The sequence below is a fragment of the Dunckerocampus dactyliophorus genome, chromosome 19, assembly GCF_027744805.1.
Source record: "Dunckerocampus dactyliophorus isolate RoL2022-P2 chromosome 19, RoL_Ddac_1.1, whole genome shotgun sequence".
Taxonomy (NCBI): domain Eukaryota; kingdom Metazoa; phylum Chordata; class Actinopteri; order Syngnathiformes; family Syngnathidae; genus Dunckerocampus; species Dunckerocampus dactyliophorus.
Window position 1 is genome coordinate 10,202,275 of NC_072837.1, and position 15,142 is coordinate 10,217,416.

Genomic DNA, 15,142 nt, shown 5'->3' on the forward strand with positions numbered 1-15,142 from the left:
GTCCGACATAGCTTCTATTTCAGTCGGATGTTGGGATCCTTCTGTTTGAATTGGTTCAACTTGAGCTTCACTTTTGTCCGCTTGCCATCGCTATGATTTAAGTCTGCATATTAAGTTGATGCCAAATTGAAAGGGAACGTTTAACAAACATGATAAAGCAGTATCCAAAGTACAAAAATACATACAATCAGCGATAAAGCCTCATTTTCGGGGTAATTCCTACTCTGTCATCCTGACGCACACATACAGTACATTGACAGGTTTTCACAGTGCAAGGGTTGGAACACCAATGTAAATTACATCTTCAAGATTAAACACTCTTAATGCACAACACAATCATCAAACCTACTTTCTTATTCATAAAACTCACACAGAGCAATGAAGAACTTCATTCTCTGTCTCCTTCCTTCTTTCTGCTCTGACTCTGCGCTCTGTGATGTGACTCATTCAGGCGCACTCGTAATTGTGAGTGTTAGGTGCTAATTGTTTTTCCTTTTGATCCATGGACCCCCATGACAATTGCCGTACCCCTGGGGGTACGCATACCCGACGTTGGGAACCTAGGACGAAGCAAAACGTCTTTTCTAAGCCTGCTAGCCACTAGCACAATCCTGACGACAAGGCTTAAGGCTACATCGTACATCTTCCATTATCACTCATTAGTGGTGAGTACGTGTACATTTTTTACTTTAAATATGTTTAATAAGGGTGTGACGCATATTTAGGGCTTAAATGCAGATCGTGTCGCAAGTGAGCAATGACAGTTCAAGAGAGAAGGTGAGGGTTCTGGAGGTGAACGTCGACATAACCCCTACTGTATTGTCAAATAATGTCACCCGCTCTAATAGACGTTGTGCCTCAATTTGTCGCTGGGTGTGTCAACCAGTGGACCAACAGCCTCCTATCCTCCCCAAGGACAAACAAAAACAAACAGGTGCTGCCTCGAGTCCAGGACACAACAATTAGTTCCGCCTCCAGCGGGCATTTCCAGCTTGCAGCTTGTGTTTTACTGGCCCCCTGCATAAAATTGTATTTATTATTAAGGAGATATATTGTTAGATATGACTCTAACGTGCTTCGTCAACTACAACACAAAGCTAAGATATCTTAGCATGTATTGACCTACTTTGGATTAGTTTGGGCAGCTTTAATGTACAAAATGTATCAGTGTGGCCCTCTTGGGCACGCTTGAAGTACACAAACAATACGTGGATATACTGTAAACACCAGTTATGGCTATACATACTGTATGTCACATAAAAGCAAAACCAAAGCATCTTTTGGCAAACCCGTGACACGTCCACCCCCTTTACAACTCGAGCTGACGTTGGCGCCCTGTTAAAAGCGTGAATGCTGATCGTGAACCTGTTGGAGGTTGATAGTGATGGCTGAATTGGATATAAGACAAGAGCCTTCACTGCAGCTCAGATAAGGAGCACAGAAGAACAAGCGGGCGACGGGTGGTCTGCCCATCACTGATATCGCCACTGTCCAGTCGCCGCTTCCTGTAATGGTCCAGACAGTGATTACCTTGACAACAGTAAAAGTGAAGAAGAACTTGGCACTGTGTTTAGCTCCATTTCATATTTTTCGACATATAAATCTGCATGTTTTATAAAAGATTTCCCTTTTCTTGTTGCTGTTGAGGGTTTCATCATGAACGTCATTCATACAATGAACGCTAGTATATTTTTTTTTGGGACACGATATTATATATTTCTAGGGATAATCATGAAAAAGACTTGTTTGGCTTATTCAGCCCAACCAGTTCCAAACACGTTCTCTACAAAAAATAGAGCTGTCATGATTCAATAATTCTCTACACGGATTAGAAACACAAATAGACTTGTATTGAAATGTGTGATTGCTTTGCAAGCTGCCATATCACAACATTAAAGCGGTAGAAAGTGGCACCGTAAATTCCGTGATGATGTGTTCTAATTATCAGGCGCGCAGCGGTGTGTGCTATACCTGGCAACCCTCCTGTTTTCCCCAGGAAATTTGCGTATTTTGAAATCATTTCCAGTGTTAAGCTACTAAGAATTCATTGTTTTATTGTTTTCATGTTTTGTTATTAATAGTTGTGAATAGGGGTGGTCGGATGGATCCAAATAACCAAAATATCGATGCCAATGGTAGTATCAGTATCAAATCGATACTAACATGATAAGAATGATATTTTTCAGTTCTTTTCTATGTTTAGTTTCATAAATACCTGCGTTTTTTTGTTCACGTTGTTACATTATTAATATTTTTATATTAATATGTTGTTTACAGGGTTGCACGAGTGGTTAGCATGGTGGCCACACAGTCAGGACATCTAGAAGCTTCCTCCCACACTTAAAAAACATGCATGTTAGGTTAATTGGAGACTCTAAACTGTCCATAGGTGTGAATGTGAGTGTGAATGGTCGTTTGTCTATATGTGCCCTGCGATTGGCTGGCGACCAGAGAATCCGTTTTTGAACATAAGAGGGCTTTGGGGACACAAATCCATAGGATTTGAATGAAAGGCAATAGTAGTTTTGTTATATTATTATGCATGATTGACATTATTTTGCTTAAAGAACTGCATGTAATAAAAGGGAATCATTGGATTATTTTGTCCATAACGTGACTGAGCAATTTAGGGTCTGCTCGTCCTTATGTTGTTGTATTTATATATTGTTAAATTGTTCACAAATAAGTTTGCTGATAAATTTTTTTTTTTTTTTATGTTTGCCTGAAATCTTTGTCGTCTGTTTTATTCTCGCATGGTCAACAAATTAAAGGAAAAAAAAACACAAAATGTCACTGATCTTAAAAATTTTCAGGTAACAACTGTTGATATTGGTATCGGCCATACTGGCTCTGTATTTACAGTGGTAGCTCACTTTTTGTTATTAATGCTGTAGGTTCTAAAAGGTGTGACGAAAACCGAAATGAACAAAAACCGAGGCAATTTTCGCCATAAGAAATAACGTGAACATCCAAAAATATTACCAAAAAATAGATTTTATAGGGAATATTTATAGTTTTACATGCATGAAAAATGTCCAAAATAGTTATAATTAATGAATGGATGGAGATTATTGTTGATGCGTACTTCCCGTACATCCTGGCGACACCGAATTCAATAGTGTTTCTCACCTTCTATATCAAATTGATGGCACTTGCAACTTTCTTTGGCCCCATGATGGGTTATTTAGCAGCCACACTAAATCAGTGAGTCAGTAATGCATAGGGTGCTTTGTTTAGAGACTCGATTTCACAGAATGATACACAACAGGGCAAACAAATTGTTACGTGCAATATTGTACAAATGTGACGCCAAATTTTGGCAAAAATTTTCAACAAAAACCAAATCATACGAAAAGCGGGGTTTGACTGTGCTTGGTATAGGACCGATATCAAAATTTGCAGTATCCCCAGTTGCGGTCTTGACTGTCAGTCCTAGAATTTCAAGTCAAGTCAAGTTAGGATGAAGGCAGGCTTACCAGTCTAGTTAAATCATGGTCACATGGATACGGGCTCACATGCTGCTTGCTTCTCTCCATTCAACATTTTCGAAAAGCAGTGGGAAGCAGCGAGCTTATTGAGACCTACCCCTGCTCCATATCTCCATCCATCTTCTATACCGCTTCTCCTCATTAGGGTCGCAGGGGCATGCTGGAGCCTATCCCAGCTGACTTCGGGGGTACACCCTGGACTGGTCGCCAGCCAATCGCAGGGCACATATAGACAAACAACCATTCATGCTCACAGTCATACCTATGGGCAATTTAGAGTCACCAATTAACCTCACCTGCATGTTTTTGGAATGTGGGAGGAAGCCGGAGTACCCGGAGAAAACCCACGCGCACACGGGGAGAACATGCAAACTCCACACAGAAATGCCAAGGGAGAATCGAACCCAGGTCTTCCCGATCTCCAGGCTGTTACTGTGTTGGCCAACGTGCTAACCACTAGACCACCGTGCAGCCCTGCTCCATATCTGTTCCCGATAATTCATTTATCTCTTCAGTGTAACACATGGTGAGTAAAAGCGTTATTGGGGAATGAAAAAGCAAGAACCATGCCAAAAGAGAAAGCGGAGCTCACACTATTAAAAAGAATACCGACCTGCGTTCAGCTTGAGTCTACTGTTCATTTCAGCGTCAAGTCCTCATGTGCTCTCTGTCCAAGTGAGGTGATTTATTGCCATGCTCCTTCCACACTGAAACCCACTGACTTGCGACCAGGCAGCGTCTCTGCAGTGGCCTGTGCCTATAAAGACAATGATATTTGCTCTATTTATAGAAGAAAAATGACACCTCTCTTGCCAAATGTAGTGCATCAACCATAAAAACCTATGATAGAGAATTGGCCATGGGTGTTCAAACTGTGCATATTGTAAATATAAAATGAATGCATTAATAATTTCATATACAGTCGTCAAATTTTGCGGCTACACTTCATTATTTTTTTTCAAAAATGTATTAATGAATAAATCATGTTGTTTTGTGATTGAATATGGCCTATTTTTAGTCAAAATTTGCATACTGAAGCAAATTTGCAAATTTACTGAAACATTTTCAAGCGTAAAAATGGCTAAATGAAGTAAAATACAAATATAAGGCATTCAGAACACACATTCAAAGATGCTGTGAATGATATGTTGGAGACACTAGGTGTCAGGAATGTTACTGTAATGTTTGGTGAGACACAAACGCCAGACTTGATCGCCAGCGCAACAAGCTTTTATTGCAGGTTTGAATTATCTCTCAACAGGCACAAAAATCCCTTATAAAAATCCCTAATGAAAACACAGGCTACTGTTGCGGGAGTAAAGGCTTATTTACTATTATTTTATCTACTATATTGGGTAATATACGTGTAAAGTTGACTATAGGGATGTTATTTCATGTCTAGAGGGCTCTAATAATGTTAAAAACCGTATTTAAAAGGTCGCAAACAGGTTTTCTATTATCTATCTACAAAAATATTAGATTTATATATATATATATATATATAGTCATGGAAAAAATTATTAGACCACCCTTGTTTCGTCAGTTTATTGATCCATTTTAATGTCTGGTACAACTAAAGGTACCTTTGTTTGGACAAATATAATGATGATAACAAATATAGCTCATAAGAGTTTAATTTAATAGCTAATATCTAGCAACTTACATGGTTTTCGCGATGATAACCAAAATCACTTACGTTCTCACAAATTTGAACTCTAATGAGCTATTTTTGTTGTCATTGTTATATTTGTCCAAACAAAGGTACCTTTAGTTGTATCAGGCATTAAAATGAACAATAAAATGAAGAAACAAGGGTGGTGTAATAATGTTTTCCATGACTGTATATAAGGACTCGTACTTTACGGAAATTCACTTAACCAATTACCAATTAACCACGACAAATGAGGGACTACTGTACAGTGGAACCTGTTTAAGTCAACATCCCACAGATTGTCTGACTGACGGATGACATAAACGGTTGTCGACACAACGGAACCTAGCCATTGCTTGCAGATTGACTGGTGACTTTGGCCAGGGACTTTAAAAGAATAAGTGACAAAACGAAGGTTTTTTTTAACCTATGGCAGTTTGTTAACATGGGTTCCCTCTGTTTGTGGTAAAAGGTATTTCTCTTCTTTGGCTTTTCTTCCTGTTTTTTTGGACCGCATTAACATCGGAGAAGCAGGCAATGATCACGCAATTCAAATAGTTTTCAAATTGCCTTAAAATGAGAGCACCAGTGCGGTATTTGGCTACAAGGAAGATTGATGAGGTGCCCAGAATGAAAGCACACAGCGTCCACATAGTGGAAAGTGAAAGTGAAGTGTTAAGTTTGTGTGGGAGTGAAAGTTAAGCTTGTGTGATGGAGAACAATGCATCTATCATATGTACGTGTACATCATATGTAAGTGTTGTTCAACTCTGACTGTGCTATGAGTGTGTGTGTGTGTGTGTGTGTGTGTGTATTGTGAAGGCCTTTATGACAAGCAATTAGACTGATAATGCTGAGCTATTAGATTGAACCTAAAAGTGTTATAATAATAATATCTAATAGGCCGCACGGTGGCCTAGTGGTTAGCATGTTGGCCACACAGTCAGGAGATCGGGAAGACATGGTTTCGAATCTCCGTTGGGCATCTCTGTGTGGCGTTTGCATGTTCTCCCCGTGTGTGCGTGGGTTTTCTCCGGGTACTCCGGTGTCCATTCAAAATTGTCCATAGGTATGAATGTGAGTGTCAATAGTTGCTGCTGGCGACCACTCCAGGGTGTACCCCGCCTCTCGCCCGAAGTCAGCTGGGATAGGCTCCAGCATACCCCTCGCCCCTAATGAGGATAAACGGCATAGAAAATGGATGGATGGAGGTGCATTTTGTTTGTTGCAGAAAGTGGGACAAAATAACAGCTGAGACGTCTACCACGAAAGAAGAAACCTTTGGTTCTATGCTGAAGATTAGAAGGTAAGTGTCGGTTCCTTTCCTGTCGCCCCTCCTACTCTTCTTCCTATTTGCTTTTGTCACAGAGGAGAATGTTTACGTTAATAATAGGACTGCCGTGAAATTTATAGCAGGATAGCAGGAGGATGTTTACTGACGTTCACTCTGTGTTGAGGAAGCTCAGCATAGACCTTATCGGGATTAAATGGAAGGGCTTTGACCTCAATCAAGGAAATAATTACTGTTGCTGGACTTTTTAATTAGCTAACAAACCTTCCGCAGGCAACATAATGAGTCAGAAAACAAAGGTAATTACAGTTAAAATTCTTATTGAATTCATTACAATCTTTTCAGCAGGCTTGTGAAGCCATATTGAATTTTTACAGAAAATTCAATTCCGGTTTCTCGCTTTGTTTCTCCCACAAAATATCCAGCTAATAAATTTCCCAACTGGAATACCCATTCTATATATCATAGCCGGCGTCTCCATCTGTCAGCAGGTGAGATATGATAATAGAATAAAGGGCATTTGCTTCAAGATAAAACCAAGTCAAGTGTGACTGACTCCATCTTGCTCGAGTAATGAAGATTATTCATGATTGGCATCGCTGATAGAAGCAATGGCTCACAAACAGGCTCACGCACGCGTTTCTTTTCTCTTGCAGGGTGTTTCAGTGTCATGAATCACAATGTTTCCTATTATATTCCCTCAGAAGTACAAAGTACAAGCACCCACACACACACACACACACACATACCAGTTCGGTTATCTGTCATCACCAGTGTTGCCGCTCCTTCACCAACAACAGTCAATACGGATGCAGCACCCACTTACCCTGTGTACGTGTGTCTGTAGATATGTGTGTGTGTGCGTGTGTGTGTGTGTGTGATTAACTAGCACTGCAGCAATGAAAAAAGCATTGCACCATCTGTATTTTGGTCAAACTGATGCGTTGCTTCAACACACAGCAGGCTATTGTGCTCACATTGATCATATTAGTAATGTGCACATATTTAATCCATAAGAGACCCATTTGTGCTTGAAGGAAAACAATGGGAGATATACCACAGATATAGAATTTCTGATGTTTAAAAAAACCCATCAGAAATGCTATATCTGTGAATGCTATATTCATGTGAATTATTTGTGACGTTAAATAATGTTACATTGGGTGTTCGATATTAAATGTATTCCTTATTTGACAATTTTGTGCTTAGTACCATAAAATTTACTTTGAATTCAACAAAAAAAAATATTTATTTAATCAAAAATAGCTGAAACTTATGAAGTGGAGCATTTTTTCCCACTGCATTCTCCTACCTTGTTTTATAAGAATTAATTAAGACCTGTAATACTAAAAAAAAAAGAATTTTTAGAATGCTTTAAAATGACATTTAAAAAACAAGAAATAAGCTTTTTGGAAATGAGCTAGCTTTTTTTAATCTGCCATTTGGGGAAGGCATAGCTGGGATGGTCACATGACAACCACTTGGGTTGTCACATGGGTTAAGTACAGAAAACCAAATTAAAAACATGATTTCCCTTTTCTATGTTTTGTGGAACAAGGATATTTTATTAGCGACAGGGACAATGGCGACAACAGTAAATGTACCTCTATAACTGTCACAAAGCCTCCTTTACTCGTTGATTCTGATTGGCTTAAACATTTCGAATCAAATCCACCCACCGATCTAAAACGGCCAATCACAACACAAGTTTAAGTTTTTGCAGCCAATCATAATTCATGATCCCCCAGAGCGGGACTGTCCGAATGCGGAAGTAAGCCGTCTTCATTTTGTTTTGCTACTTTGCGGAAATACACACCAAAACTGCTACAATACGAGGCGGTTTGTGATTAAAGATACTTTTTGGTTGTCAATTAAGCACCTAAAAGGTAAGTTTGCATTCGGCGGGTCGTTCTTTTACTAACGTTAGATTATATTAAGTTTAAATAACGTGGTTTAGTCTGAAAGTTAAAACCCTTATTTACGTGATAGCTGCACTTGACGCCGTTGATTAGCTTTCTCAAGAATGTTATTGTACTTTATACAGTACATATATACAAACATATACATATACTATGAATGTAAATATGCACACAACTATACTGTATACTTGTGCTATGAACAAAAACAGCAAAAAAATAGTATTTACAGTTTATTTCACACACTCAAACATGATTATGGTAGCTGTAGTACTTTAATAGTATTATTTAAATGGTTCAAGCACATCAGCAGGGTTGATTGATATATAGTCCAGGCATGTTCAAATGTGTTCCATTGAGGACCACTTACTTTAAAAAAAAAAAAAACAAAGGACACGAGGCTATATTGATATTATGCATTTTCTAAAAAGGGTTAGGGTTATACTGATAAGTTACTGTATGGTATATATAAAACAACCTGTATCTCAGCTTTGTGTTATTGGTGACACAATCTGTTATAATGATTATTATGTGTGTTATTTGTATCAATATTAGTACGGTATTAGAAGATGCATTGTGATGATAATTCTAATGATATGGCCCATATTGAGATTGCAGGTTTTTTTGTGTAGCCCTAATTGTTAGTATCAACATTCTAGCTTTGTAGCTTTCTTAATAGCTTCATTATCACAGTGACTGGAATTTTCTGTGATGTATTAACCAATGTTTCTGAGCAATTGAATGATGCGCTTGTGTTGTGCTCCTGCATAGTTATTTACTAATCAAGTTGCCCTTTGATACCAGGCCCAGCTTCTGTGAGAGATGGAGGAGCTCTACACTTTAGAAAAGGAGGTAGGGCGTGGTAGCTACGGTGTGGTCTTTGAAGGCCATATAGCCAAAACAGGAGAGCGGGTGGCTGTCAAGCGTCTGCCCTGCAAGAACGCGGAATGTGTTGAACTCTACTTGCAAGAGTTGTGGGCCATGAGAGCCACAGCCAAGAACCATGCCAATATCATTGCATTGCACAGTTGCCTCCTGCAGACCGGGGTGAGGAGTTTGAAGCCGTTAAAAGGGGGGAAGTTGCCTCTACATCTCGTCGAAAGTGTGCTGAAAGGAAGTGTTGTTGGGACATCGTCGCAAGGACAAGAAAGAGGTTCCCAGTCTAACTCTCAACAGAGGGTTAACTCTGTGTCCAGACTTCAAGACAGGACCAACACTCTCCCATCAACCCCACAAAGGCCTCCAAACAGAGCCAGGAAGAGGTCGTCCCGGACAGAGGACGAGCAGCCCCTAAATTGCTCAGCCCTGTGGCTCGTGATGGAGTACTGTGACGGAGGCGACTTGAATCACTACCTGCTCTCCAGACCACCTGATGCTCAGCGTAACCACGATGTGGTGCAGCAGCTCAGCAGTGCTGTGGCCTTCCTGCATCACCTTGGTATCATGCATCGAGACCTAAAGCCTGACAACGTGCTTGTCAGTATTCAACCAAATGGGCCTGTTTTTAAGGTAGGTTGTGGTAGGTAGGTTCTGTTGTGATCTGGTGCTATATACAAAGTACTACCTTGACTATCTTAGCAGGGCAGAGGGGCCTGTTGGGGGATGAAGCGCTTCCTAATAGGGATGGGGCAGATTCGATCCAGAATTGCATTGCTGGGTTTCACGTAGGCCTGTCATGATAACAAATTTTGCAATCGATTTTATCGACAACATTTTTTGAGACAATTTTTCCATTATTTGTCATGAGAGGTGCAATTCACATTTGAACCACTAGATGGTACTCAAGTATAGTGTACGGTGTACCTGTGTGCATTAGCTTGACACAGAAGTTGCCTGTATGTATGTTTTTAAAAGCAACACTGTCTGCAAGCGTGCACCATTTTGCAGTGTTTTGTTTATATTTGCCGACCAAACACCTCAGTTAGCATTGACGGTCGGGACGAAAGCTCTGCTGCCCGAGGCATCTTTGCCAGTAGTTTTTTTTTCCCCAGTTGAAAAAACTGTCCATGTCCGTTGTCGGTGTTCATGCGATCACCGTGTTCATTCTGTTCAAAACCGAAATATTCCCACACTGGGGCTGTTGGCTGTGGCACTCGCCTCAGAAACCATTGCTTCTGCGCTTTCATTCATCCTAGTGTATACTGCCTCACGAAACTAACTGCTGAACCCTCTGTATCCACTCACTAGTAGCCCCGCCGCCACAAAGAAGTGAAATGAGATGAAAGCTCACTCTCTCCTTTCATTTCACGATAGAACCAATGCACACAGACAGATGCAGAGTGAACCCTCTTGTCATTCAGCCAGTGTGGCACAAGCAGATGAGAAACACGCATTCACGCACATGTTAATTTTTTATTGTTAATTTATAATTCGATTAATTGATTTATTGATTATCATGACGGGCCTAGTTTCACGTGACGTCAGATCCGGTTGTTGACAGCCCCGCCTCAAAGACTTGGGGGGCAAACAAGCGTATTTGTAACTAGAAGTCAAATCAGAGCAGACATGCCGCATACATTCGCAATTCTTGCATGTGGAAGTCGTTCAAATATGTATTTCGGAAAACACAATTACTAAGATAGTCCAGCATAATTTGGGAAAAAGTTCAGGAGACCATAAAAAAAAAACAAAACAAGAACCCTCCTTTTTCTGCGTTTGCTACCCCTGTTGCTCTTCTTGAGTGGAGCCAAGTATGGACATGCTTCAGTTTACAGTGAGCAACAACAAGCACAGTTTGGACTAAAATTAAAGTTGAAACCTTGTTGGAAGTGGAAAATGTGAAATGCAGGACTAATTGCCGCCTGGAAGGATGTCTGATACTCCACGGAGAAGTGTTGTGGAGGTCTGGGGCTTCTAGCAGCCTGGAAACACTACATGGCTTGGCTCTGGAGCTCAGCAAAGGTAGCCAAGAGTATCAACAATGTAATGTAAAGTAGTGACCCTGAAGTTATGTGCCATGTTAATAATTCCGTGTTGCCCGTCTGTGAAGCCATGAATGCGTCAGACTGAGCGCTTGTGTGTGTGTACACCTACGTTCACTGATATTTTTGTAGCTACATTTGCTGATATTCTTTTGGCAAGGTTGTGGCAGACAGTAACCTGCTTTGTTCAATAAAGTGATTGCTGATCGACCTCCTACTTGTCATTCTTATAGCATTTGTAGACGCTACAACAATAATAATATCCAAGCAAATGGAGCTCTGTGTAAAGGAACAGTATCGTTATCGGCTGGTATCAAAATTCAGGTATTGGGATTGGATTGGAAGTGATAAAATGTGGATCGGTGCATCCTTATACCATAATAAAATTGGAGGGGAAACACTGATAAATCATCATAAATAATTTATGTATTATGTATTTTGGTGTGCACCCTCTAGGTGGCAGACTTTGGCTTGAGCAAGATGAGCGAAGGCCGAATGGACGGCAATCTGACCAGGAAGCATTTCTCTTCCACCTGCGGCTCAGACTTCTACATGGCTCCTGAGGTTTGGGGGGGACTGACTTACACGGCTCAGGCAGACATCTTTTCGCTTGGTGTGATGTTCTGGGCCGTCCTGGAGAGAATCACCTTCCTGGAGGAAGGAACCACACAGGAACAACTCGGTGAGTCATGGTCTGGAGTTCATGTTTAGCGGGGGTTGGGGGGTAGGTGACGTCATTGTGTAATTTGCATCACTGGCCATGACGCAAAACTATGTGTACAGGTATTGTGTGGTTCCCACCGTGAGTAAGACGATCGTCCTCTTTAATGACCATCTGTCTAGTTAGTCAGATGTCAAGCTAGTTAGAAGTTAGCAACTTACGCAAGCTGAAGTCCTTCGGACTATACAGATGCACGATGCCATCTACTGGACAGAGTTGTAACGACAAGCCATTCATTCACATCATTAGAATATGAATGTGAGCGAGGGTGAGCAGATAGCGCCAAATCTAAAAAAATAAAATAAAATAAATAGTGCTAGTGCTAAATCCTTCCGTGGAGGTCCAAATTTAATTGTGGCGGTCTGTCTATATGTGAAACTGCCATAAATAGCAGTACATTTATACAAAAAATTGTATGTAGGGTAATAATGTAGACTGGGAGGTCAAAAAGGTGGGGTGTGTGTGTGTGTGGGTCTCGCAGGTTTGGCGATGCGGCACACTGAATTGACTTTGACTCCATTAACTGGCACATATTAAAAGTGTCAGATACTATACATCACACCTTCGTCAAGCACGGACGATTACTCATAAATGTAAATGGCAGCGAGATGAGGGATGGGTGCACATTTTGAAAAGGGATTAAAAGCGGCCGTGTCGCTTTTAATTCAAGATGACAGTGTGACACAAGCACTGGTTGCTGGGAGAACACCAGATAATCATTTCCCTGTGGTAATATTAATTAATTAATTCAATACTTCCAAACATTTGTCAGGGTTTAAATTAATGAAGATTAATTAAAGCAACAATGCAGGTGAAGTGGTATTGAAATGTTTGTTTATATCTGTATAGGAAATGTGAGTGCTGTTGTGAACTTTTGCGTTGGAACCCCAGGTGGCTGCACAATCAAGAGGCATTTTAATCTATAAGAGCGCAGGCCCCATTTCTGTCAAGCGCTCCGCTATGACAGCATAATGAAATGGTTATAAAACAAATGTCTCATTTTATCCACGGAAAATGGCCAAAACCAACCGGTGGTGGTGGTGGTGGCGGCGGTGATATGAAGCATTTTCCTCAAGTTAAGTGCCTTGAGTCATTGGTGCTCTTATTAGGCTGGAAGAAAATGGTTATGATTGGGGTGACGGAGCTTCAATAGCTTTCTTAAAAAAAAAAAAAAGAAAAAACAAGAAAAAAGAAGCCAAATGGAATTTAGCAGATGACAATTCTCTTTGTTTGATAATGTGAGTAGCAGCCGCAGGCATTTTACAGATGAATAAAATGCACTGTGATTTATCTCTTTCTTTGACTCACAGTTATTTGACTTGGCAGCAGTGCAGGGATCATATTATGAGGTGTTACTCTTTGCTGGTTCTATCCTGAAACTGTTTAGGGGGTAAAAAGGGTAGGCACTGAACAAGATTGTAGCATAATTGGAAAACAATGTCCAGTCCTTCCATGCATTGACTCAGGGGTGTCCAAAGTGTGGCGTGAGGGCCAGTTGCGGAACGGGACTTGCTTTTTAATTTCCCTCGGCATATTCAAAGAATACAATTAACGACTTTAAGCCCACATCAGAACATTTACAACGATTTACACTGAAAAGAAAAGAAAACAAGTTAGCGTAGTATAGCATGCAATGCTGTATGTTGAACAAATATTTCAATTTCATTATTAATTTGGTCCGAACCGAAACATGCGAAAACTAAAACTGAAGCAAATTTTCCCGTAGGAAATAATGTGTAGTCGTCCCGCATTACATTGCATTTTTTCTAAAAATGTATTCATTCAAAAATGATTGCTGTTTCATGGTTGAATGCAGCCTATTATTAATTTAAACAAAATGTATATTGAAGCAAATTATACTCTTTCTTTGCCTAAATTAAGCATTTTCAAGCATAAAAATGACAAAATGAACTATGTAAATGAAATTAAATACAAATATGGCGGAAGAAGCATTCTAATTGTGAATGTAGTATTCTACATTGGCCACTGGGTGTCAGTAATCGTTTGCTGAGACAAGCACCAGTCGTGATTGACAGAAAAGGCATTTATTGAAATAATCTCGCAACAGGCACAATAACATTATAATCATAATAACGCGGGCTACTGTTGGGGCCATGACCACGACAAGCTAAAACTCAACTCTGAACCTCCAACGTCACTTCCTGTCTTCCACACACTTGTCCGCCCTTCCGTTAAGGTCCCCTAGAGAACACATTTTCTGTGACACCTACGAGCAGTTTTTTTTTTTTTTTTTTAACATCTTTAAATGGCTTATTTATTCTAATTATATCTACTGTATAGTATGCACAGTAAACCTTTAAAGTACTATACTAAATACTAATGATTACATAGTATTTCACAATCACAGTTTCAAAGTTTACAGTTAATCAAAGTAGCTGATATCAATTCACAAATAATTCACAATTCAATTCAATATGGCAATAAAGATAAGTACACATAATTCCTCAATAGTTGTGTACATAACCTGAGTACCAGTAATATGTCCGTCAAAATACGTAGCCTTCATTAGACACACACTTCATGTATTACTGTATGTCCAGTTAGCATTTGCTATCAAACATTACTGATATACAAGAAATGAAAATGATTACTCAAAAGACAATGCAGCTGAAGTCAAGTCAACATATTAAAAAGCTTTCGGCGACGGGCCCATTTTCCAATTCATCATGAAATAATATTTTAAGAAACGGAAGTGTACAAAAACACGCATTTCCATAGTAGAGTTCATGACGTGACGCAAAGCCCTCAAACAATTTACCTTTTTTCTACATGATTAGCTGCAACAAGTGAACGGATAACTTTTGTTATCGATATTGGCATCGTACCGCTGAGTTAGTTTATCCATAATCGGGAGATGACAGTTGCATCTCTGTGTGTACTGTGGTTTGAGACGTCTGTTCACCATTGCTTCGGGGGAGCAAGAGCAAATCAGCAGGGGAGCTTAATGTCAACTGACTGATGTCACATGACATTTACAAAGTGACGTTTATGCGATCCACCCCAAACTACCTTTGCGATCGACCGGTAGCTTGTGATCAACATAATGGCCACCCCTGCTCTGTATATTGTATGCCTAGACTTTAGGACACCCTGGACATACTGCTAGCTCAACAAGCAGTCTCGTCAGCGTGTG

General features: G+C 40.1%; 1 protein-coding gene across 6 annotated transcripts in view; it reads left to right on the top strand.

The window, feature by feature from the left end:
* Window positions 1-15,142, top strand: part of si:ch211-63o20.7 (Serine/threonine-protein kinase pdik1l-B-like) — a 58,290-nt gene that overhangs the window by 33,724 nt on the left and 9,424 nt on the right. For 2 of the 6 annotated variants that reach the window (XM_054761306.1, XM_054761307.1), the window contains exons 3-5: window positions 6,371-6,445; window positions 9,151-9,855; window positions 11,724-11,949. In XM_054761306.1, coding sequence (XP_054617281.1) covers window positions 9,169-9,855; window positions 11,724-11,949 — 913 coding nt within the window. In that variant the 5' untranslated portion in view covers window positions 6,371-6,445; window positions 9,151-9,168. Of the gene's footprint in view, window positions 1-6,305; window positions 6,446-8,058; window positions 8,317-9,150; window positions 9,856-11,723; window positions 14,511-15,142 lie in introns of those variants that run through there. The other 4 variants (XR_008566886.1, XM_054761305.1, XM_054761309.1 and 1 more) reach the window with 3 other exon arrangements.